Genomic DNA, 27,828 nt, shown 5'->3' on the forward strand with positions numbered 1-27,828 from the left:
ATCACTGTGCAGCCCTACTTAAGTCACAGTTATAATATATGAATGTCATTGTGTTAGATAAATGGCATTCATTTCAAAGAAAGGTATATTTCACAAAAAGGTTTTCTAATATATATAAAAAATGAATGTTACCCTAATGCAATGACATTCATACTTTTGTAAACATCATTTGAGCTCCTAAATACTTTTTGGGATCACTGTATTTTCATTCCACGTGCAATTTGTGTGTCACCTGAGTCTCCCGTCCTGTGCGGCGGCTCCTCCAGGAATGATCTTAGTGATGAAGATGCTGGGGTCGTCTCCGACATGAGGATTATCAGTCCCTCCGGCAATACTGAAGCCTAGCCCAGAGTTTCCCTAGACACACACACACACACACACACACACACACACACACACACACACACACACACACACACACACACACACACACAAACACGTTCGGCTCATTTACATACAAGGAAACTCTGCTATGTGTCCCAACATATATTCACATGCATTCATTTAGCTTTAGATGTCAAATGCAATTTATAAACACTGAAACATGTCATATATTGATAGAATCCATTGTGAAACAATCAACAAAACTTATTAAAACATCATCATTTAAAATGTACTTTAAAGTAAACCTTTTAATTTGACAGTATTATGAAGTGCACTTTTTAAAGGTCTACTGAGAAACAGCCATCAAAGTATCTATTTATGTTAGTGGCCTTATTTAATTCATATTATATAATTTGCAAGTACAGATTTGTAAAAATATAAAATTTGAAGTTTACTTTTTTTTCACAAAGGTTATGTAAAATCTCACTCTTACAAAATATATTACTTCATATTAAAAATACCTTGTCAAACTGGAAAAGGCACCCATACATAGAAAGACCTATGTTAAAAAAATAAAGTACTGTACTTGTTTGTAAGTTTTACCCTTTCCAGCGTAATCTCTTCATATTCAATCTCTCCTTCTGCTCCATTGACCTACAAGAAAACACATGCAATGTCAGTCCCTTGAAGACATCATCTAAGACATGTATTATATGGTATGTGTCATGTATAGTAATGGAAATGTTTTTATGGTATTGTTTTAAAGCTATTATTTTAACTGGAATGTTTTAATTGAATTGTTGGAGTTTTGAGCAATGCATTTATTTTCTTTATTTTACAAGTGGTCAAATGCATAACTAGACTTTCACATTGTCTGAAGAAAAAATTAGGGTGTTGCTTGACTGCTCAAAACTTGTGTGAATGAAAATCCCTGTTGATCCTGGAGAAACATTCCAATCACTCAGATCTGAATCAGAGTTAAGTTTACAGTTAATGTCAAGTTTAGAGTTAGGGACTTCTACAATATTCTTATCTGCCTGTTATTTAGGGTAAGTTACGTTTAGGGTTAGATTAAGTGGGTTATGACTGTTTTTGGATGGGAATGTTCTTCCAGAATGAACAAAACGTACTAAAAAACACCAACCCAACACTTGATATGTGATTGTGTTGTGAGCTGCAACAAGGGCACTGTGGGTGGCTGCCAAGGCATTATTATTATCATTGTCTGGGTATTCTTGATTTGAGGTATCATTCCTGTCTGCACCACTAATAATTTCTAGATCTAAAGACTAAAATATGCATAATACTTACATACGGTGAGCCATCCAGTGTGTCAGTATTTACCACCACTGGAGGAGAGTTCCCCTGCAGGAGAAAACAGAGAGGGAATGTTCAGCACAGAGCTTATTACACATAATTTCTGGAGCACACCACGGTACTACTTGGACTTAATTTGCTGGATGCATACTGTGCGCAGTAAGCAACTTTACAGTATGCATTCTGAATACCTCGATGACCTACTACACTTCTGTTCAAAAGTTTGGGCTTGTCAAGTCTCCTCAGCTCACCAAGGCTGCATTTATTTGACCGAAAATACAGTACAAACAGTAATACTGTGAAATTTTATTATAATTTACCGTTTTCTATTTTAATATCTGTTCAATGTAATTTATTTCTGTGATGCGCAGCTGTATTTTCAGCATCATTACTGCAGTCTTCAGTGTCACATGATCTTCAGAAATCATTCTAATATTTGCTGCTCAAGAAATATTTCTGATTATTATCAGTGTTGAAAACAGTTAGGCTGCCCGATATTTTTGTAAACATTAACGTTAACATTATATATGTCACTTTTGATCAATTTAATGCATCCTTGCTAAACAAAATAACTGTTTTCTTTCAAGTAAAAATAAAATAAAAACATTACTGACTCCAAACTATTGAATGGTACTGCACATTTTTATTTCCTAGATCCTTCCTGCTGAAGTAGACATGCAATGTTATGTGACAACAATGTAACATAATACCGTTTGAAATGTACCTGTACATTATATAGCAGGCAGATTAACGTATATTTAAGCAGTAAACCAGTGTTTAATTCAAAACAGACAAGATTTTTACAAGTCCAAAAAGTTTTTCAGGTCTTTCCATTGAGATAAATTAAAAGCAAACAGCACACACGTCCACTGATAAGCTGTACTACAACACACACAACCCTCTTTTACAGCTCACACACACACACACACACACACACACACACACACACACACACACACACACACACACTACAAGCAATTTACAGCTGTAACGTCTGCTAGCACCTCTATTGCTTTCCAATAAATGTGATTAGACACACACACAGACACACACACACACACACACACACACACACACACACACAAACAAACACAAACACGAACACAAACACAAACACACACACACACACACACACACACTCAAACAAACAAACACACACTCACACACAAACAAGCAAGCAAGCAAGCAGTAATGCCCTCCAGCTCAGTTCCAAACTACTGCCTTTTATTACAGGGCTCTGCAGCCGCCCACATGATCACATCAACACACACTCAACTACACACGCTGTCAGAAACTCATTCAAGTGCTCACTGCCCCACGGCTTCCAGAGACACATCTGAGAGAGATGAGCATTACCATGCAGCCACAGGGAGAGTGTGTGTGTGTGTGTGTGTGTGTGTGTGTGTGTGTGTGTGTGTGTGTGTGTGTGTGTGTGTGTGTGTGTGTGTGCACGCTGTGGGTGAGCCGCTCTGACCCTCAGCATCTAAAATGTAAATTAAACAATCATTTTTATGGCTGTCCAATCCAATCCACATACACATCTTTCATATACTGGGCTACTTCTAAAGACAAGTGTGTGAATTGCATATTAACCTTATGAAAAAGAAGTGTGTTTATTTGAATTGTGCACTTGTAGTGTACTTCAGATCGATACAAAAAACTGTACTTGAAGATAATAGAATATTAATGAAATAAAATGCCACTTAAGTGAACTTAAAAGACAGTTCATTTTCAGGACAGTTTCTTAACACTTAAGTACACTTTTAAGAATTAAGATACATTTTAATGTTATTTTAATACTTTTTTAAAAAACATACATTTTAAATCATGTTTTAATAATCTCTTGTCAAGTAATTTGAACTAATTTGATATTTCAGTTAATATGTAAATTTACTAAATTGCAATTTCATTGTTACAAACGTGAAATTGCAAATTATAAATGACATGCAATTTATAAATAACATTAGAAATGACATTAAGGTATATTTTATTTTACCCGAAATTTTTGTCAGTACATTCAGCAGTGCACTTTAACCATATTTTAAAGACAATTATAATAATTATAAAATTACATATACATATGTACTTGAGTTAAAAGTACTAACTGTATTTAATATAAATTTGAACTATAATACATTTTCATTTATTTGTAAGTCACATGCAATTGCGTGTCTAAAAATATTACATTCAGTTCACACTTAAGTGCATTCTTTTAAAGTATATTGTTTCTGTAATAAGTGCTCTTTTTGAAAGCATGCATTTTCACAAGGCTAAAATGTAATGAATTATCATATGAAATAGAAAAGGTACAAATTAGTGTAGTACAGTATAAAATACTGTGGTGTATCAGACAATACCATGGTATTTTGATATATATAACGGTATGTTTTAAACAAACCTTGGTTTAAAATTGAAATCTCCAGTGCTGACCAACTGCATTCCAGCAGATTTACTGCCTAAATGACAGAAATCTAGAGAGACGAACAGATATATCCAACAATATTTTCTTCCTTAAAGGTCAGTAATCATGGTGAAATGTGTGCACTAGTGCATTAGTTTATTAGCAGTGGATGAAATCACTTAAAACCTAAAAAAAAACCTAGATTACAGAAGCGGATTGGAAAGTGAGTGAGATTACAGTGATGAGCACTGAGGTTTAATATTAAAGGGTATTTTAAACTAATTTCTATGTCAGTAATTTGCTTCAGGAACCTGATGTTACAAGAGGTGACCCAAGTATCAAATGCTGCCAAATTCAAACACTGAACTTTTCACCAGCCCTCATGAAAAAGAAGTACACTTCAGCAACTTTTAAAAAAGAACTTGACTTTACTGAAAAAGTACTTACTGTAAATACACAAATAAAATGTATAATGGTTTATATTTATTTATATTAAATGCAATTATTTGTACTTTAGATTGCCCACTTAAGCAGGACTTAAATACATATTTATACGTAATTTCATAATTATTTATATCGTCTTTTAAATATGGTTAAAGTGTACTGCTGATTGTACTGACATTCATGATACTAAAACTAAAATGCACTTTCATTTATTGAAACTTGTATGTCATGTATTTAAATATATTTACAATTACATTTATGAAATTGCAATTTAGTACTTTTAAAATATAGAAACTTTAAATGTACTATCAACCCACTAGTTAAAATAATAAAAAATAATATAAATAAACTATAAAATCATACAGTAAGTACTTTACATATGCTTGTTAACACATGACAAAAGATTATTAAAACATAATGATTTATAAAGTACTTCAAAGTAACACTTTTAATGTACATTATTACAAATGTAAACAACAGTATACTTAAGTGTTAAGATTAAGAAACATAGTCATGAAAGTGTTTCTCTTTAAGTGGCCTTCAATTCGATTCATATTATATTATCTGCAACTACAGTTTATATATATATATATATATATATATATATATGATATAGATATATATAAGATATATATATATATATATATATATATATATATATATACTTTAAATATTTGAAGTGCACAACAAGTGCACATTCAATACAATTAAGCACACTTGTTTCTCACAAGGGTAGAACTAAATTATTATTAACATGACAATGGCTGAAAAATAAAATGGGACCATTTTGGTCTCTAATTGTCTTCAGAAATTAAATATTTTGTACTTATGACCCACCAATTAAGAAGCACATGACATGCTAATTATCACAGACAGCTATTTTATTGTGTCCCTCAGCATGTATAAATGAATGGGAATCGCATTTACAGTAAATACACCTACTGGAATCAATAAAATAAACATTTAAAACCATCACACGTTTCAAAAGTATAAACATATTGAAACATTACATGAGACTGCTTTGATAAAATTAAAAACAGCTGAAAGAGTAAACTAACTTCCACTTAGTATCCATGCATAACGTAAGGATATGCAGACCCCACACACAGGAGTTATGTTAGTAACACATAACCAGGCATTCATCCACCTGGAAAAGCCGTCCTCAAAGAACACTCATTTACTCAAGAATTCCTGTAAGCGCATTAATAAAACATTATCCTCATGTTTTCGCTTTTAAACCTTCTGGCTCACTTTCTTCACAGAATTCAATGTGCATTTATATGAAAAAGATGATATTTTGAAGAACGTTGGTAACCAAAGAGTTGACGGTAGCCATTGACTTCCATTGTATTTATTTATTTTTCTCCTCCATACTATGGAAGTCAATGGCTACCGTCAACTCTTTGGTTACCAACGTTCTTCAAAATATCATCTTTTGTGTTCAGCAGAAGAAAGAAACTCAAACAGGTCTGTAACGACATGAGGGTGAGTAAATGATAACAGAATACTTTATTTTTGGGTGAACTGTCCCTTTAAGAGAGAAAGACGGGTAATTGAGATGCTAGATTGAATCTTGGTGAGTGGGTGGTAATGTTGAGCTCATCTCTCTCTCTCTCTCTCTCTCTCTCTCTCTCTCTCTCTCTCTCTCTCTCTCTCTCTCATTCGCTCTGCTCTGTTTTTCACTGGGTTTCTCTGCATCTTATTCCCCATCCTCTTCCTCTCAGCTCTCCCTCGCTGGTTCTCTGGTTTCTGGTGATTTGTTGTGCCGCAGTAGTCTGTTGATTAGCCTGAGAAGATGCTCTGAAAGCATGAAATCAGCCCCCTACTCTCACACCGTTACTTCTCTCCTTCTCATTTCACTTCACCTTTTCTGTCTGTTCCTCCACCAAGCTCTCTACTCAAAGATGCCTTTTAAGATGATGACAATAACGGTAACAAAGATGTACCAGACAAGGATTTCCACAGCGTTACGTAGCCAGAGTATTTCTACTCTGGTTTCTACTCTACACTAACACACTGACTCTCATGATGCAAAACACAATTCAACGATGATTAAATATAAATACTATTGGTGTTTTTCAAAAGATTTATTGATGCACAAGCAAACTATTTGACTCTGATTAACTCACCAAAGGATGTGTGTTACGAATATTTTACCATGTCTGCGGTGTTTTGGGGGTGTTAGGCATGATGGCAAGCAGATTAAAATTATTTGTTATTAATAAATGTAATAAACAAGTCTTCCAGTATGCAATATTTGCTTAACTGTAGGCTGTTTGTGACAGAGTATGATCAAATGTGTTCATTTATAGTCATTTTACAGCTGCTTTGAATATGGCTAATCCAATCTGATTTGAACAGTTTACTAATAATAAAAATAATATTTTAATTGGTGTAGTTTACATGTTTCATTCACACTTTAGTTTAGGGACCAATTCTAACTATTAACTCACTATTAACTACAACTTTTGACTCAATAAACTCCTCATTTGCTGCTTATTAATAGTTAGTAAGGTAGTTGTTAAATTTAGGTATGGGGTCAGATTAAGGGATTTAGAATATTGTCATGCAGAATAAGACATTAATATGTGCTTTATAAGTACTAATAAGCATCCAATATGCTAGTAATATGCATGCTAATAAGCAGCTATAGGTAATGGTGAGAATTGGTCCCTAAACTAAAGTATTAACTATACTTTATCACAGGAATTGTTCCTTATTACAGGAATTAATATCCGCTGTGATTTTTAATCTGACAAATTTGTAAAATACCTTTATCACTTTATATTTAAAATAAATGTTCTCTATTAACTAAAGAAAAACGTATGAAGGTTTCCACAAAAATATTGTGCAGCACAACTGTTTTCAACATTGATAATAATCGGAAATGTTTCTTGAGCAGCAAATATTAGAATGATTTCTGAAGATCATGTGACACTGAAGACTGGAGTAATGATGCTGAAAATACAGCTGCACATCACAGAAATAAATTACAGTTTAACAGATATTCACATAGAAAACAGTTATTGTAAATTGTAAAAATATTAACTGTATTTTTTATCAGCCTTGGTGGACTAAAGAGACCTCTTTCAAAAACATGAAAAACTCTTGCTGAAAATGTTGAACGTTAGTCACAGTGGAGCTGTAGTGAAGGTCAGTGCTGTAGTGGTGTGGAGACAGCTGTCTGCTCACACTCGTCCTCTCATTATAAGAAACATCTGTTCATCTCTCTACGTTCTCCAGCCTCGTTTCTCTCTCTCTCTTTCCACCTCACTTCCCTTATTAAGACAACTTGATAAGCCTGCAATTTATCCATGTCACAGAAAAAGAAAGAGAACACAATGTGGAGACATGATGTAATGCACGTCTATAAAAGCCAGCGCTGAGTGCTAAAATTAGAGCAAACAGAACTATGCTCTAGTAGTGTTTGTGTGTGTGCCTTTTATCCTCCTCTAATGTGTAAACAATGTACAGTATATCGCTTTCATTTCACCCCGTGGTAACAGACTCTTGTCTTCATTCCCATGAGTTAAGGACTAAACATGAAGTTCACACAGACACAAACAGACTGACAGATTACAGGGCAGCAGGACTGCTGATAAAAACATGGCATGGGTGATTTTTTTGTTATTACATTTAAAGTGGACAAATGTAAAGTTTATTTAACCTAAATGTCTATTTTAGTTAAATTCACAGATTTCATGTCTTCACTGCAACTTCATCACTACAAATGTGTAATTACAAAATATTTAAATACAAAACACACAAGTTTCAATAAAAATTGCATTAAATAATATTTTAGTTGACCACAGATGTTTGTCAGTACATTAAACAGTACACTTTAATCATATTTCAGAGTCATACATATAAAGATGTACTTTATTTTTTTTTTTTTTTTGTATCTGGATTTATTTTCTGATCCTTATTCATTTCAAATCCAGTTCCTAAATGTTATTTGCATATAAAACAGCTTTAGACTGCTGCAGCAGTGATGTCAAAACCCAGAAGATGAATCCTATGGGCTTTTATAATGGTTTTTTTTTTTTTTTTCATGGGTAAAACAAGGTCTATGATAAATACTTACATTTTGCTCTACAGTGTAAATTACACACCTAAAAAAATGAATTCTGAAGCAGTTTTTTTTTTTTTTTATACATACATGATTGATTACTTATTAATATTGATCAGATGTCATGTTGTTAATGAAATACAGTTTCAGGTTTTTAAATCATGTTTCTCAAAGTAAGTTTATAAACTTAAAAAGGTCTTTCTTTAGCTAGCAGCAGTAAGGCTCCTGTGAATAATGGACTGACATGAGTTGTTCGATAATGCGTGTTTAGGGGCGTGTCGAGGGGAAATCATGATGTCACTATTCTGATATTAAGAACATTCTGTTTCTTCATTTCCCTTTAGGTTCTGATTTAAGTAAGAGCTAAGGCTGGTGCGACCCTACCCAGTATATCTCAAAGATCCTGTAGCTGTAGAGTTTGCAGAGATCGACAAACTGGTGCAGACAACACAGCTACACCAAGAAGACAGAGAAACCCCCAAAGAAACCTGCTGAGAAGACCAGCTCAGCCTGAATTCCCCTGGAGTGATGAAGCTCCTTGACCGTGAAAGACATGCTGATTAAGCTTGTTAAGAAGCATCCACAACACAACAAATGCTTGTGTCTTTATTATCAAATCTCCAGAGAAGAGTGTACCCAGCACACACACAACTTCATAAGACAAACAAATTTATTGATTTATGATACATTAGACATGATGAACATAACACAAACTATAGCAACCGGTTCATACTCTGTTATGTATAATTAATTATTTGGACATTTAACTCCTCTTCCTTTTGTATTCACAGGTTGACAAATGAGGTAATGGCCAATTTCAATATTAAAAAAACATAGCTACACAATCAATATTAACTGTAAATGATCCTCCTGGGGTCCAGACACAGTCTTCTGTCCTCTGTAGAGGACATTATATTTGAGTGATTTTTCTGAGACCCTTCCTGTCACAGTTTTAGTCTGGGTGTCCTGTTCTGAGCACATTCAGGCTTTTCAGGAGGTTTGATCATAGACACACTTTCTCCTTGGTTTTTAAATATGACTATGACTATGATATTGACAGAATGATCAGATTTAGCACTCTTCTGGAAATATGATTTTGTAATCATCATTTAAATCTGGCTAATTTTCAAATTGTTTGTCATAAACATTCAGAAAAATGTCATGGGGTTTCAGATCAAAATATGACTTTTTGTTACGAAACAGGGAATAATTTTCATTCTTGTCTTCTTTAGAGGACACTAGGAAACACAACAAGAAATTATAGATCAGTATTCCTATGAATTATGAGATTTTCTTATGAAAGTGTTGCCAGGTAATTACTCCCAGTATTACTCTTCTTTTTTTCATTATGGTTTGCCCCAAGAACACATTAATATGCAAATTAGATGCAATGTATAAAATGGGATAACCAATTTATGGAGATTTTACGCACATATTCCATAAAGTACGGCAGCATATCAAATTATTCTGTTATATCTTTCATAACATAGCTGAGAATCATCTTTATACAAAGTTTGGCTAAAAAGCCTGAAACCTAAAAACTGATTGGTGAATGAAAAAATAAAGCATTGTTTTTGTCTGTACATGCCTTCCCATGTCTATTTTTTTCTACTAAGGACACAGAAAAAAAAAAGAATAAAATGTTTTTTTTTTTTTTTTTAATGTTTTTTCTCCATTTGTTTCTTACAATCAAACCAATGTAATGGCATAAGAAAAATAACAAAATTCACAAGCCCTTTTTTTTCTGGGTCTCAGGAGGATATTGTAAACAGAAAAAAAAAAAAAAAAAGGTTAACAATAAGTCTATGTACTATAAAAACTGTAAAAGATCTAACCAGACATTTAATGTAATTATACAGTAAAATGCTGTTAACTGTACAGTTTTTAGAAGTAAAAAATTTACAGTCAAAAACTGTAGACTGATATTCCCAGAAATCATTGCATGACACTCCACTTCTGAAAGTATTTTGTTTAAATAATCATGTTTCTTAATAGTTATCAGTTGTTATCAGTTATAAACATTTGGGATTTATGTTACGGTTATGTTATGTTATCTTTTGAAATGATAAAAAAAAAAAATCTGAATTTTTTACAAAATTATTATTTGTAAAAACTACAGGATTTTATTTTTTCTTACAGTGTATAAGAACGAATCATTGCAATTTCCAATCATTCCAATTGCTCCGGTACGAATCCCAAGAAACTACGGTTCAACAAAACAGCTCAAACCCGCGTATAAGGAATAAAATAGTATAAAATAGCGTGGTTGCATCAGCGAATGCGTTTTCATATCACTTTTGTTTTCGTTAACACTATCAGGTAGGTTTAGGGTTGGGTTTGGTGTACGTGCCTGTACCAATGTAATAAAACTGTGGCCACGGTCATGTATTGAATGCTCGTTTTAGCGCCACTCACTGGACATCTCACTTTGAAACTGGCCCAAATATGCAGTAAGGTATGTCATATCACTGCTGCAGAAACACTGCCACAAGCGCGTATTTGCAATGAGCCTTGGTTGCAAAATGCACTGAGGGCTCATGGCTCCACAGTTGCACTGCATGGCTTTCACAGAAGTTGGATCTTACCTGGTAATGTGTTACCAAATTAGGGGTGTGCAATATCATGATTTTTGATTGTGGACCATTAAAATGTCTCTACGATCTGCTTTTGAAGAAATATCGTAGTATCAAGCTACAGCGCTCATTCTATTAGCTGCATCACAAAACACTGCACTTCGCAGTCACAAAAGTACATTATTTGCATGTGCTTTAAAGCCTTGCCGGTTAAACATTTCATTCACGTGCTGTTCGGACATGTGCTTTTTCTAAGCGTGTACACCAGAAGCGCGCACACACTAAATATCCCATCAAAAAGCACCCGGTTACTGGACCAAGTTATCTTTCACGTCCAATTGCGCTAACACTGTCAAAAACACACAAGGTTTACACATAAACAGTTAGTTATGTCAAAAGTGAAAGTAAACAGTTGAGAGAGAAACGGATGTGTTTCTATATATTACTGTAGATGCGTGCAGCTCTTAAAGTGACAGCAGACTAATAGTATTAAACATGCTGCCGATTGTCATTAAAGACATAGCTCACCCCAAAATTAAAATTCTATCATTATTTACTCACTCGCATGTTGTCCCAAACCTGTATTCATTTCTTTTTTGTCCTGAACACAAAAGAAGATATTTTGAAGAATGTGTGTAACCAAAAAGTAGTTGGTCCCCACTGACTTTGACACTGGAAACCAGTAACTGTTCAGTTCCCACATTCTTCAAAACAACTTTTGTGTTCAACAGAAGAAAGAAACTCACTAAGGTTTAAAACAATTTGAGAGCGAGTAAATGAAGACAGAATTTTCATTTTTGGGTGAACCATCCCTTTATTGTTAATAAAACAACAAAACAGAGAAAAATCACTCACTGCTCTTGACTGAAGAACTTGAATACAGTTGCTTTAAATGTATAATTAATACAGTGAAGTGTATATAGTGTTTTATTTTTATATTTGTTCATTCAATTTCTTGAATGCTATTTTTAAATACACATACAGTACCTGATAAATAAAGCATTGTTTGTTTTATTTGTATATTATGTGTATTTGTATTGTGTATCTTTGTTCTATTTTTTTAAAAACAAAGATAAAATAATTACAAAGTTACACCCACTTTGGCCTAAATGTCTGCCGTTCTTTTTTGCTACCTTGTAAAGCTGTGTTTTAAAAATAGGGAAAGTATTTTGGCTGTACTGCTCAGACAATTTGCAAAATAAAACCAACGTGACAAAGAATCGCAATAAAATTGTGAATGGTGATTTCCCTGAAAATAAAATTGTGATATTATATTTTTGCCATAGCACCCAATACCAAAATGATAATAAAATGTAAAAAACAACATTCTACTGCACTGTAAGTACTGAGAACTAATGGTGTGCAACATGAATAGCATGGTACAGTATATGAAAGCATGTGCAATACATGAGCACTTCCAGATCCAGACCTGAAATTCTCTCATCATTTCCTGTCTTTTATCTACTTTTCTATGCACTATTATAATATAAAATATTTTTCTGCATGCGCTGACAGCCACCCAAACCAGAATTTTAAAACATTACTTCATTAAACCACTAATACATATGAAAAGTTCAAACCAAACAATTTACATAAACAACTTCAGGCTATACTTTTATGTTTAATGCCCAAATGCAGTACACTAAACCTTTTAAATGGGAACAGTTGCATAATCTTACTTTGTTCTGCTTGGCTGATTTGTCCACCAGTCCAGCGGTGGATTCATCCAGTAAAGGTCTTAGCAGCCCCTTGGTTTCACACCAGCCTCGCCTGCCATTTAACGGTTATAATCTCAGCTGTGCTTTGGCTTTAGGGACAGTCTGGCTGTCAGGGTATCTAGAGAAAACTGTTTTTGAAACAACGTTCCCTCGCCACACTATAGTGTTTAAACATGCCTCAAATGGCCTTCATCAAATGAACAGTTCTGGCTCTAAGATAACCCTTGTTCAAAGCTGTGGTGAAATAAAGCAATAAGTTACAAGAGACGGTACTAAATGCTATATAGCTATTTGTTTCAATCATAAATGTCTTATCATTCTGCATTTCCTTCAATAAACTTAAATGCATGCAGTTTAAAACTTAAACTGATATAATTAAATCTAATTCTAATAATATTAAATATTAATTAATATTAATTAATATTATTAATTAATTAATATTTAAATATTAATTCTAAATCTAATACAGCCAGAAACCTTGGAGTTATGATTGATGATCAGCTAACTTTCTCAGACCACATTGCTAAAACTGTCCGTTCCTGCAGATTTGCTTTATTCAACATTAAGAAGATCAGGCCCTTTCTTTCCGAACATGCTGCACAACTCCTTGTTTAAGCTCTTGTTCTGTCCAGGCTAGACTATTGCAACGCTCTTTGGGAAGGTCTTCCAGCCAGTTCTATCAAGCCTTTACAATTAATCCAGAAACACGGCAGCAAGATTAATTTTTAATGAGCCGAAAAGAATACACGTCACACCTCTATTTATCAATTTGCACTGGCTGCTCGCATAAAATTCAAGGCATTGATGTTTGCATACAAAACCACCACTGGCTCTGCACCCCTTTACCTAAATTCATTACTTCAGACTTATGTGCCCTCTAGAAGCTTGCGTTCTGCAAGTGAACATCGCTTGATTGTTCATCCCAAAGAAGCACAAAGTCACTTTTACGGACTTTTAAATTAAATGTTCCCTCCTGGTGGAATGACCTGCCCAACTCAATCCCAGCAGCTGAGTCCTTAGCCATCTTTAAGAATCGGCTTAAAACACATCTCTTCCATCTTTATTTGACCCTCTAACTTTATTTGAACCTCTAACTTTGACACTTACTATTCTAATTCTATTTAAAAAAAAAAAAATAAAAAAATAACTACCTTTTTAATCTTTTTGTATTCTATCTATTTTCTTTTTATTTATTATACAATTATAAAAAAAGACCTCTAACACTAGCTTGCTCTATTCTTTTTCTATTCTATCTGTTTTCTTTTTATTTATTATATTATTTAAAAGCCCTTGCTACATATACTGTGTTTAGGCTAACTGAGACTTGTTATAGCACTTATATATCATTGCTCTTTTGTTGTTTTTGATTGCTTCCATTGTCCTCATTTGTAAGTCGCTTTGGATAAAAGCGTCTGCTAAATGACTAAATGTAATGTAATGTAATGTAATTCATTTCCAAAATATATTTCTCAAACTACTGTAAAAGTCTCGCTGAAAAAAAGGTACAAAGCTGTCACTGGGGCAGAACCCTTTCAAAAAGTACTAATATATGACCCTGCAGCACAAAACCAGTCTTAAGTCTCCGGGGTATATTTGTAGCAATAGCCAACAATACATTGTATGGGTCAGAATTATCGATTTTTCTTTTATGATAAAAATCATTAGGATATTAAGTAAAGATCATGTTTCATGAAGATATGTTGTAAATTTCCTACCGTAAATATATCAAAACTTAATTTTTGATTAGTAATATGCATTGCTAAGAACTTCATTTGGACAACTTTAAAGACGATTTTCTCAATATTTAGATTTTTTTGCACCCTCAGATTCCAGATTTCAAATAGTTGTATCTCAGATAAGTATTGTAATTATTGTAATCCTAACATAAATGGAGAGATTATTTATTCAGCTTTCAGATGATGTATAAATCTCAATTTCGAAAAATTGACAATTAATACCTTTTAGCTTTTGGACCTTAGGTGACAGCTCCAGTGACAGCTTTGTACCTTTTTGTCCTGTGAGTTTGAGCTCTGTAATCTGTTAAAATAAAAAATTAAAATAAATAATAAAAAAAGGTAACACTTTAGTTTAAGGACCAATTCTCACTATTAACTAGTATCTTATTAGCATGCATATGACTAGCATATTGGCTGATTATTAGTACTTATAAAGCACAGATTAATGCCTTATTCTACATGACCATATTTTAGATCTCTTAATCTGCCCCATTCCTAAATTTAACAACTACCTTACTAACTATTAATAAGCAGTAAATTAACAGTTTATTGAGGGAAAACTCTTAGTTAATAGTGAATATGTGTTCCCTAATCTAAAGTCAAAATAAATAAATAAAAATAAAATAATTTTGCATTTTCACAGAGCAGCACCTACTGTATGGGAAACAGGAATCTGAGTGTTCAAGTTAACAAGGATTATTCAAGTTAAGTGCAAAAGTCAGCTTCATACACAGTTGTTAGTTTGTCATGCAAAACGTCTTTAAACTCTGTTTAAAACAGTATCTATCCATTAATTAAGACATTGATTTCTCTGTCATCATACTACCAGGTCTTCATTATCATCATCATTAGTTCTCTGGGCGATGCAAACATATGAGCTGTTACTGCAGGCAGCGTGTTAGTAAATCACAAGAAGACTTTAAAAGGTTCACTCTCTGTGTGTGTGTGATGAATACGTTTGCATGGTAATGATGTACTCCCACACTCCAGCGGGTTACAGACGGGCTGAGCTCATCACACAGCACACTGACGTATAACAGCTCATCTGCAGCAGCTTCATGTCAGATGTCTTACAATCAATTGTAACAAAAAAAAAAAAGACAGACACAGGACACAATTGAGGCAGGGCTCCCCTTGGTGTCGGATATTTTTAAATAGTGATTTACAGATCTGAAAAAGTGTGTGAGTGAACGAACGAACAAATAAATAAATAAAATAACATGCAAAACACATGAAAATTCCTCCCACGACCCATTGGACAAGTGGTTTGGAAGATGGATGGATGCATGGATAAACTGTGAGTTTCAATTAAAAACAAACACAAGTAAACGTTCCTCCTGTGAACTTGAAGGGTGGATGGATGGATGAATGGATAGATGGATGAAATTTCAAGGAAGGAAAGAAAGAAACAAAAAGAAAAGTCCTGTAAAATCACTGATCAAAAGCTCTAAGATCCCTGATTCTCATGAAGATTAAGGAAATGCAGTATTTTTGTTTTCCAAATGAAAAATGTGAGTTGTATTCCAAATAGTACAGACAATGAGTCCAATCTGTTATGACCTGTCTGACCAACTGGCTTGATTTCTTCAGCTGCCAAGTCCAAACTTACAGTGCGTCCTAGTTGTGCTGTTCACATGCTTTAATGTCCTTCATCTTAAATATGACCATTCTGTCATGACATGAATCCAGCATCTATTACTGCTGCTATGCTTTGATTCAGCCAGGTAAGGTATAAAACAACCTGCTCATTAAATACATTATAATGGCACGACCTCACAGTCTATAGGGACGGGAACCCATGCAGAACCTACAGCAGAAAAAGGGTAATGAGCTAGTTAGAGAGGCTCAGTGTAGTGAGATGTGACCAGCAGGGAAGGAAGACTGCTGAATGTGGATAAACTACAGAAAGAAACCTGACAGGAGAGAGAGCTTGAATTACACAGGAGTCATTGCATAACCGAGAAAGCGAGGAATGAAGGTGGGTGGAACATCAATGTCAGTGTACGATACAACATATAGCATTTACATTAGCCACTGTCAAAAGTAATGTATTTATGGAGTGCACGTTTGCTGTCAAAAACATTATTTTAGTTGGGTGATCATGGTAAGGTGAAGCTCCGGTCAGAAACAGGCAGCGTTTTTTATAATGTATAATGCAAATACACACTATGCAGTAGTACATAACCACTGTAACTAGTGTCTGCGATTCATTTTACTTTCCTAATGTGACATGTTTGAGAGTAAAATGGCACAGGATCATTTAAAACAGGACTCTGATTATGAAAAGTGGTCTGGACAGGTGGTTGACCGGGTTATATATACATATAGATGAAAGAATACTAAGACAAACATTTGTTTTCTTTGGAATCAACTGCACTTACTTGTTTACTTATCTTAAATATAAACTCAATCTTCATGCAGGTTTATACTAGAATACACAATCTGAATATACACATATAAATGCAGGCCACACACACATTAAAATACTGCTGAGCATCAGCCTTTATTCAGCAGGCGCTGGCGAGACCCTCGGAGGAATATGAAGGTTGAAGGGAGTGCAGTAGATATTAGAGCCAACCAGGGAAATGTGAGGAGGAGCAAAAGAAGAGGAGAAGACATGCGGCTGAAAATCAAGACAACTTAAAAAGAATAGGATAAAAAGAATAGGAAAATGAAAGAGTGAAGACAGAAGGAAATCAAGAGGGAGTACATTAGGCCAACTGGAGTTAGTAGTCATGGTTATTTATTTCCATTTGTACTTTTTATAGATCACCAAACTTTAACAACCACTTTTCAATGATATAAAAAATTAAAAAGGCTGTGGCAAAAACTTCTGTTACAAAATACAATATATAGAGATTTTTTAATAGCCCATTACAATTCAATACATCTTTATTGTCAACCATGGTTGAAATTTGTCTTTGACCACAGCAGCAAAAACCAAACAAACGTACAGACAAATAAATACCATTATACTGAATCACATGGCTTTTTGATTAATAAATCCGATCGCAGAAGGTACAAAAGATCTTTTATAAAATCGTCAGAAAACTCAAAAAAATTCTAAACCTAATCCTAAACATCATCGTCATGTGATAGTTCACTAAAGATAGATCGCTAAATAAAGACTAAAATTTGGTTGTGTTCCTCACACAATGCAATCAAATTTTTAATTAAAAAATAAAAAACGAGTTTTCTGATCATTTTATGGTGCATTTGTGGTGTATTTTCTTCGTTTGAAGCATCCAAAGCCCAATCCTAGTTTCAAAGTACCGTCTCCCACAAACACTGTGCATCACTGGAACTGGTCATTATAAAAGAATCAACAGGGTCTTTCCTTGCATACATTTCTGATAAGCTTACGCTTCTTCACTGGCTCAGTCTTTTTTCTATGTATCAACACTTCCTCCCACTCTCTCTCTCTCTCTCTCGCTCCCTTTAATCTACGCCATCAATCATCTCTCGCTCCAGAAGCACATTGTACTTTTCCCAGTGAGGGGGAGCTGGTCACCATGGAGCTGTCCGTCTCTCATCCCAACATGGGCAACATCCAGCTAGTTACACATTTACACTACAGCACGCTGATAAAACTGTGGTAGCATGTTGGCATGCTTTTACTCACATTTTATGGTCTGTGTATTTCGCTGGTAATGGAAAAGGCACTTCTGACCATGTCAAAACATCATTAAATTGCGTCTTGCCTTGTGAAAAAAGAAATAAGCTTAATTGTACAGAATGTGCATTTGTAGTGTACTTCAAAATCAAATCCTAAAAGTATAATATTAATGAAATAAAGTAGTTAAAGAGAGACACTTTTAATTGTTTTCTCAACACACTTAAGTAGATATCTAAAAAGTCTCAAATTAAAGATGTCATTTCAAATTATGTTTTAGTAATCTTTTAGCATGCTTTAAAGTACACTTATTTTGATTTGCTGACTAACATACTAAAGCACATGTAAAGTACTTGATCATAATTGTAACTGTAGTGTGTTATTTGATGTTACATTTCAAGTTGCAGAAGTGTAATTACAAATATATTTAAATTCATGACATACAAGTTTCAATAGAATTGACATTATAGTGTGTTTTTAGTTTACCACAAAAGCTGGTCAGTACACTTACAGTATATTTCACAGTCAATTATAAAAATTACATATAAAGATGTACTTCGGTCCTACTTCAGGGGATCAAAAAAGCACTTTTAAGTTCAACTAATTTCATATATATTTTGATAAATTGTATTTCATTGTAAATAGCATGAATGTCTGGCTGGTTGGGATGTTCAAACTATTTAAATGACACTTTATGAGGAAATCAACCTCTGATGCATGGCTCACTTGTCTATACATATAAAGCGTGGAAAGGAGAAACACTTCAGAAAAACACTACACTGTCTAGAAAAATTACTTTCAGCTTTAAGCACAATTGACAGGAATAGTTAATGATTAACATTCACATTCAGTAAACATCTATTCAACAAATTAATCCAAAGTCAGAGAGCAACAAATCCATTAAATGGGATGCACAAAATTAATTAAAATATAATCAGTCTAAAAGCCTGCTCTTTATATTTGCTTGTCAAAACAAAAAAAAACAGGACACATACACAAATCGTGTTGCCGCACATGCAACTTATAACACACACTAATACAGTGGCATTGAATTTGCTTCAAGGATATTACACAAACCCACAGAACATGAGAGCATGACATTATTGAGCTGTGCTTGTGCATGAATATTGGATGTTTTGAGTTCTTCTGAATGACGAGCTTGTTTTGGAAGTTAAAAATGGCAACACATGCAAACCTGAGGGTGCTGCTACACAGCAGTGGGCAGAAACTGCACACACACATGTCAACTAAATCTACTTATATAAACTCCTACTCTTTGTGTGTGTGTGTGTGTGTGTGTGTGTGTGTGTGTGTGTGTGTGTGTGTGTGTGTGTGTGTGTGTGTGTGTGTGTGTGTGTGTGTGTGTGTGTGAAAAATGAACGAAATCCCCTCCCACACCTCGCACAAGCACCTGAAACTGCCACTGAAACACAAACAATCAGAAAAGCACTCTATATAACCACAATCAGATGTTATTTATGGAATGTTTTCAAAACAACTAGTGCTTACCAGGTAATAACAGCAAGTATTAAAGAGCCAATCAAAATACAGATCAGAATGTAACAAGGACAGATAATGTTTTGTTGTTGTTGTTGTTGTTTGTTTGTTTTATGTTGCATTTGTGGAATCTGTCTTAAAGGAGTAGTTCATCCAAAAATGAAAAATTGCAGGAAAAACTACCCACCCTCAGGACATCCAAAAAATGTAGCATTGCATCAGTGTCTCATCAATGGATGCTCTGCAGTGAATGGGTGCCGTCAGAATGAGAGTCCAAACAGCTGATAAAAACATCACAATAATCCACAAGTAATCCACACCACTCCAGTCCATCAGTTAATGTCTTGTGAAGTGAAGATCTTTGTGGTTGTAGGAAACAAATCCATCTTTAAGGTGTTTTAACCTTAAACCATCACTTCTGGCTAATAAGTTCATCTTTAAGGTGTTTTAATCTTTTAAAATAAATTATGGATAATAAAAGTTTGTTTGGACTCTTCCATTCTGACGGCCCCCATTCACTGCAAAGCATCTATTGCTGAGCAAGTCATGGAATGACACATTTCTCTTAATCTGATGAAGAAACAAACTCATCTACATCATGGATGTCCTGACAGTGAGTTTATTTTCAGCAAATTTTCATTTTTGGATGAACTATTCCTGAACTATTCCCTTGTTTAGTTAAGCTCTACGGGAGTTTTTTTTTTTTTTTTTTTTCTTCTTAATGGATGTGTGTTTTATATTCAAACTAGCAGTAACTTTGAACTAATGTAAACAAAGAAAGAACACTTCTGTGCGCTAGCGTCCTCCCACAGGTTTACAGATTTTAACCAATTACCATTAATACAGTACACATTTAGTTAACAACATGAAATAATACATATTTTAATGTTATAAAAGTGTGCACGTTGAGAGACACAAACAGTAGATGCTAGCAACTTCTTGAACTTGGGCAAACACTGAAAAAAAAAAAAAAACGGTATTGCAAGCTCACACTTGACTGAAATGCAAAATAAAAGCAGCATTGCAAATAAATTAGCTTTGGCCATGTTGCAAAATCATTGCTTTTGCACTGTTTCATTTATATTTTGCAATTCTTTATTTTTGTTTGCAAAAAGCACATTTATTTTTTCTCAATAGTTTCGTTTGCAAAACTGTATTTTTTTTTTGCAAGTAGCACTGAATTGACTCCATATCAAGGGACATTCACATCAAAGCGATGCACCATTTCTCAATTGTCAGTCCATATAACTAGATGGATATCTAGCATTTTATACCATGAGTCAAGTACTTGTGGTCTGTGTATACTATTCCTTTACACAAAATGATAGCATAAATAACATGTGACTGTGACTAAAATCTCAGTATTCAAGGTGAAAATCACATTCAGAAATATACCATGAATTCACATTGGTCTTACTGAAATTGCATTGCATTATGAATTGTGGTCTGCCACATTACAGAATGCAATGACGGACAAAGTTTGTGTATCTAGATGTTGCCTGCTTGTGTAAAGTGTGTTTTGGGCCGTCCAACAATGTACCTGAAGCTGACATGTACCAGTGGCAGCAAATCCTCTCTCTGTTTCTAAAAGTGTGTCTCTCTGACTGTGTGTCTTATAAATAAATGAACGTCTCACAAAAACAATCAGACAGAAGTGACACCGACAGTTTATGACGATGAGAAGAGAAAAGGCTTCCACCCCCTCACTCACTCACTCCAAGGCAGGAACACACAAGCATTCTGTTCTTGGCGGTTATTATTGTTTGTCTCTCTTCATCCTCCACTGTCAGAGTAGCACAAGTTTTGTTATAATGATAAAGTCTGTGTGTCCCCTCGATCTTTCACAGAAAAAAAAGGAAACAATCTGCCTGTATTCCTAAAACACCACGAAGCCGGGACAAGTCCAGGTGCCCCATTTTTAACCTTTAATTTAATCCCTTCAGTTTCTTTAATGATCCCATCTATTATTTAAGATACTGGGTCATTTGTCGGAAGCACCATTTCACACACAGACACCCTAATTTTAACTTTCCACATTTTTGCAACTTCTGACGCACTAGGCGCCTCTTAGCACCATCCGTCTGCTGTGAACAGAGACCAGTCTATGCACGCTTATTATTAGTGCCTTTCCTCACATGTGCATTTTATATATAACATTACTATATATATAAGACAAAAAGGAGGTGTTTTAGAACACATGGTTCCGAGCAGCACTATTGTGATTCCAACAAGGGAACGAAAATGCCCCTGCAGAAGATCAAAAAGGGGTATTGATGATTTTAAAAGCTCTCCTGTGATTTCTGTGGAAAGTCATTATTCTGGCAGAATGCATAGTTCTAATGCACACACATCACATTACATATACTACAATATCAAATAGGAATCAGTTTATACAGTAGCCTATAGGATCTTATTTAAGATTGTTTCCAAATCAGGTTAGAAATTCCGATGGAAGTCACGTGCACACGCTCCGTCTGACTACATGGATGAACAGCCTTTTAAACCAAATGACAGAATATTCAGAAAGGCGTCATTTCCTACCATGATCCGGTGGCGTTGTTTTTTTGCTTTCCGGACGTTGTTGATAAAACGCCGTCCCATTTTCTTGGCGTACCACACGGACACAAACATCCTGCCCGAGCGCTGGACACCGACGAGCGTTCAGACCGACAGCGCGCGCGCGCGGGGGAGCAGGAGAGGCGCGGAGGCGCGGAGGAGGAGAGACGCTCGCGCTTTAAATGTGACGCTGGCGAAATAAGACATGCACGCATGACGCATTTAGCTAGACGGGTTAAAACAACGCGAGTTTATTTTACTAAGTATACTTATTATAAAGTATATTTTAAGTATACTTTATGTAGTAAGTGTGCATATCAGTGTACTATACCAGTGTAGCATACTTGTAAGTATACTATTTCAATATTCCTTGGGACTAAATTTGCCCACTTTCCAGTATATAAAAGTATACTTTTAAGTATTTCAGTAGTAAACTTTGAGTACACAACTAGTTTACATCTCTGTTTTTAGTTTGCACTGCAACTATACTAAAAGTGAACTTATAGGTGTACTGATAGTTTACTAATTAAATACTTGTAGCATTTTAGTATAGTCTAACACTTTGAAGTATAGTCTCAATAAACTACTAGTTTAGTAGTTTTATACTGCAAGTATACTCATCAGTTTTATTTAAGTGAACTTTACATCATACTTTGAGTATACTACTATGTCCCTATTTAAGTATTAATTTGTATTTGTATATATGTGTTTTGTTATATGAATATCTGAACATACAAAACATCAAAACAAAAGAACAGGGTAAACATGCTTGTAAACAAAAACATTTTATTCTAGCGTCATGCATTCTTTTTTATAAACACATGAATGTGGGTAGTTTCATAAATGAATTAATAAACAACATTTTGAACCAAAAAAAAAGCTGAAAAAGACAATGAAAAAGATTCAGAATGATAATCAAAAAGTAGATGGAGTCGATCAACACCCCAAAGCTTGACAGTCGTTACGCCTTTATGGGTCAACTTTTTATTCCAAACGTTACACGGTTTTGATGCCGTTTTATGTCTGATCGTGTTAGATTTCATGTTGAAGTATCTGTTGTTTCGGTTTCTTCTTTGCTTGTGTTTTGGAAATTCTGTACAGAAGATGTGTACTAGTGCCCCCTACCCCGATATAACAATAAAAAACATGCATTCCAGGAGCACGGGTATAGCTCAAATAAATATATTTAGACTTTTTCTAAGTATGATTTATTTTTTACGTTGTTGTTAAAGTAGACTAAAAGTATACTTTCCTATAGCACACTTGAACAAACGTATTTTTCGTAAGGGAGGCTGTCTGTATTTTAGATATACAGTAGCTTCTTTCGCGGCACATCCAGCTGAACTTTAGAGTCGGAAATATTTTTTCTTTCGCGGTAAATATAGATGATTTTTAGAGTCGGAAATTCCACACACAGTGCCACTGACACATTGATACAGTTCACAAACGCATTGCTCATTTTGTTTATGGCTTTATTCGCAGCTTGAGAACTATCCGTGCAAATGTGGCAGTGTTTTGTCTCCTTGACCTGCAGAGTGACACAGACAGCAACACAATGCAAGCGGCGACAAAACCGGAGATTCAACGATACAGACCAAACCAGAAGTTCACATCACCCTTGTAATCTCGAAAAACGAACACAACTTTTATGAATTTGAACCCTGCTGTAAATACAATCACAAGAAGTAAAAGGATAAACACTGGCTATAAATGAAGTCGCATGGCATCACCACAATTAAGCGTCTGACCCTAACTCTTTCCGTCTTCTTTCAAACATATAACAAAAAAAAAAAAAACTCTTAAAAAACCCACTGACTTCACGATGATGGAACCAGAAATTCTAAAATGCTAACTCATTTCCAGCCCTACAATCCATCATCCCTGCAGTACTCTATTACCGTCTCTGTAGCACTTCTGTAATGGTGTGCTATAATACTCAGCAATACTCGGCTGTGTATTTCCGGTTCATTTGCAGCTTGAGAGTGCTGAGACGGCACATCTGCAGCCAGATCCACTGAAGCACGGCTATAACCTCACTTCTGAGGAGAGCTAGAGCACTGAATTATCCAGCCCACAACAGAGATGTCCTTTGGGAAATAAGAGCTACGATAATGACCTGCTTTTAACCGCCTCCCCTTGTACATACATATTGCTTAAATGTTGGAGGGTTGTGCAGAAGAAGAGGCCTGATTGTCAGCAGAGGTTACTTAATACAGGTCAATAATTTTGGGGGTCTTTTAACAACTTGATTTCACCATAAATAGAAGCTAAATTAGCTAAAAGTAGAATTGTCACTCAAGATAAAACTAAAAACTTTTTTGTTAGTGAATGTTTAATTTAGTTTATGAAAGAAACAACTTCGAAAAACCTTAAGGTTTATTACGCATCATGCATAATTTTTCTGTTTATAAAAACACCAGAAAAAAAATTTGTAAAACCACAATAATTTCTGAAATCAATACACAAAACAGTTGGTGTTAAGACACCATCATATTTAAACAAAATAGTTTCTTGCTTTTAGACAACCTGAACATTTTTTTTTTTTTTTTTTTTTTAGACCAGTATACTGTAAAGATGGATTTTAAGTGAATTACACAGTTGTTTCACTCTTTTGGTAAGTATGAACCTTTCACAAACTATATCTGTCCAAATGTGTCTCATACAATGGATCATTCAGACCCTGAAATCTGGTGGATAAAAGTGGATAAAATTCACACATTATTTGAAAAATGTTACAATCTTTTTTTACACAAAATTGGATAAAAATGAAAAATAACATGCAATAACATTTCTGAAATCATAACTGGATGTCAACATGAATTGTAATGAGGTCATGTGACAATAATCATTATAAATTGCATTCCAGCCGAACTGCTTTAACCTAAGGAAACACAACTGGCCCACAATGCTTTTCACCGCAGAAGTGTTTTCCATGAGCACGTGTTTTCCAGTGTTACGTAAGACACTCCAAGTTGACAGGCTCACCTAAATGAGAAATCACATGGACTCTCCTCTTCTCTCCTTCCTTCCCTCTTCTTTATCTCAGTCCTTCTCTCTGCCTCCATTTTCACCCACTTTCTCTCTCTCTCTCTCTCTCTCTCTCTCTCTCTCTCTCATTATTGCGTTGGATCCCCAGACCATTTGTCTCAGCAAAAGTCTGTTCAGTAATTACCTAGGAGCTGCAGGGACAACTTTAAACATTCATTAGTGAGCAAGAACCTTTGAATATACATAGACACCTCACACACACACACACACACACACAGTATTTTTTGTAAAAGGAGTGGTGGAAAATGCTAAAGAGCTGGAGAGAGTGCAGAGTGTAGTGCCAAGAGAACATCACTGTATAGTAAAAGATAATCAAATCACTTCCAAACACACATATAAACAGCTTTCCTGAACCTTTGGTGGGCAATGAGCAGGAGAGAATACTGAGCACATGAACACACACACACACACACACACACACACACACACACACACACACACCGGGTAACGTCCTTACAGCTGCCACAGGATGGGAAGAACAAAAAATAAAGACGTCTGCATTTCAACATTTTCTCTAGAAAATGTGAGTGCTGCTTGTCTGTCCAAAGGTGATTTGATGTTAGGTTGTTTTGAATGGTTGCTATGGTTTTATTAAGCAGTTGCTAAGGTATTCTGAATTGTTGCTATGGCTGAATGTGGTTGTTAGGGGGTTCAATAGGTTAACTGAAACTAAAGCAAAAACCAAAAAAAAAAAAAAAAATTGTGTTACTTGTAATAAAATAACCATGAACTGAAATATAAAACTAAAAATATAAATAAAATAAAAACTTATACTTAAATAATTAAAAAATATATATATTTTATTTCAGCTAGTTACAAAGGCAACATTACTAAGTTTCATTTAGTTTTAATAAATTTTACTAAGACTAAAATGGAAATAAAAATTGATTAAAAACTGTACAGACACGGTTAAATTTATAAAAATGACAAAAACATGCAACAGAATTACTAAAATTAAAATCAAAACACATTCAAAATATTAATAAAAACTATAATAGTACCTCATTGATACTAAAATAACACTGGTGTTCAGGTGGTTGTTCAGAAGTAACATGGATAAATTATACAGTAGCAATGTTTTTAAAAAAGCTATAAAAGCAAGTAATAAGTAGCTAAATAGCAGTTTATATTAAAATTCCACTATAATTGTGTGTTACTGTTAACAAAAATATATTTTTTTTGTTAACTGAAATAAAGCTGAAATACAATAAAAAAATAAATATTAGATTTTTAGATTTTAGATTAAAAAAAAAAACGAAACTAAAATTAGAAATGTTGCCTTGCTATCTAACTAAAATAAGATAAGTGAAAGTAAAGAAATTACAAATAGTAAAAATTAAATAAAAGTAAACTAAAGCTAAATATAAATATGAAAAAATAATAATACACAAAAATAAACCACATAAAAAATATTAATATACCAAATATTAATAAATACCATATAAATAATACTAAAATAACACTGCTATAATCACACTCTCTGAAAAAAAGGTACTAAAGCTGTCACTGGGGTGGGGGGTGATATCTTTTCAAGTACTAATGTGTGCCTTTAAGGTACTATTATGCACCCTTTAGAGGCAAATAAGTTACAAAGGTGTACCTTTTAAAAGGACACCACCCCACAAACAGCTTTTGTACCTTTTGTTCTGAGAGTGCAGGACAGAAAGGTAGTAAAGTACTCTAAAATATATGCGTAACCATTGGTGATGCCCATGCGAGCATTCTGGAAAGCAGAGTCCTTCCAGCGCCCCCACTGGCACACAGATGGCCATGCTGACATACACACACACATACACACACACACACACACACACATACACACACAAACTGCTGAACTGATGGCCAGACTCAAGCGTTTAGCCACCTGGACACACCATTAGTGACACTTCTAAGGAGACAGACAAAGGTACAGGTAGTGCTGGGCGATATAACTTAAATAAATGGCATACCGGTACAATTTGCCTAAGCAATGTAGACAGCGTCGTAAATTAAGAGCTAACTGTTAACCTGCAAATCTCACCAACGACTTCAGATCGTTGTTTCACGTCCACAGCAAGTTAAAACATCACACTCTTACTTGATCTGGACAAACTGTGTATCATTAGAAAGACTGAAGACTCCAGCTTCGATATTTGAACACTGTTTATGATAAAACATAATTGCAGTGACAGTGATTTCTTAATTTATGTCAGGAGTGCAAAATAACTGATCGGTAATGTATGATATTGTGAATAGAATAACAACACGCATTCATATTCAGTCATGTCTGCTGCGGTTTATTTGTATTCAGTGTAAAGACCATCAGCTCTACCGTTTAGAAAGTAATCGCTTTTGATTCATCCTCTTTCCTACTACTTGTTTCACCTCTGTTTCAGTTTTTAAAACCAATTCTTACTATGTGTTTACAGATTCCTACTATCACTACCACTCGCAAACCACGTTTCACACACTGTAGGCAGCTCAATCCTAACATGTGCACTTTGCCTATGTCTGCTAATACACTACTTACTTTTTCTATTGGTCTCTGGAATT

General features: G+C 34.5%; 1 protein-coding gene across 5 annotated transcripts in view; it reads right to left on the bottom strand.

The window, feature by feature from the left end:
• Nucleotides 1–27,828, bottom strand: part of LOC109049674 (disks large homolog 4-like) — a 180,457-nt gene that overhangs the window by 87,399 nt on the left and 65,230 nt on the right. For 4 of the 5 annotated variants that reach the window (XM_042757119.1, XM_042757118.1, XM_042757117.1 and 1 more), the window contains 3 exons: nt 1,636–1,689; nt 928–978; nt 233–357 (listed from right to left, as the gene is read on the bottom strand). In XM_042757119.1, coding sequence (XP_042613053.1) covers nt 233–357; nt 928–978; nt 1,636–1,689 — 230 coding nt within the window. Of the gene's footprint in view, nt 1–232; nt 358–927; nt 979–1,635; nt 1,690–22,233; nt 22,383–27,828 lie in introns of those variants that run through there. The other variant, XM_042757120.1, reaches the window with a different exon arrangement.

The sequence above is a fragment of the Cyprinus carpio genome, chromosome A5 (assembly GCF_018340385.1).
Source record: "Cyprinus carpio isolate SPL01 chromosome A5, ASM1834038v1, whole genome shotgun sequence".
Lineage (NCBI taxonomy): Eukaryota > Metazoa > Chordata > Actinopteri > Cypriniformes > Cyprinidae > Cyprinus > Cyprinus carpio.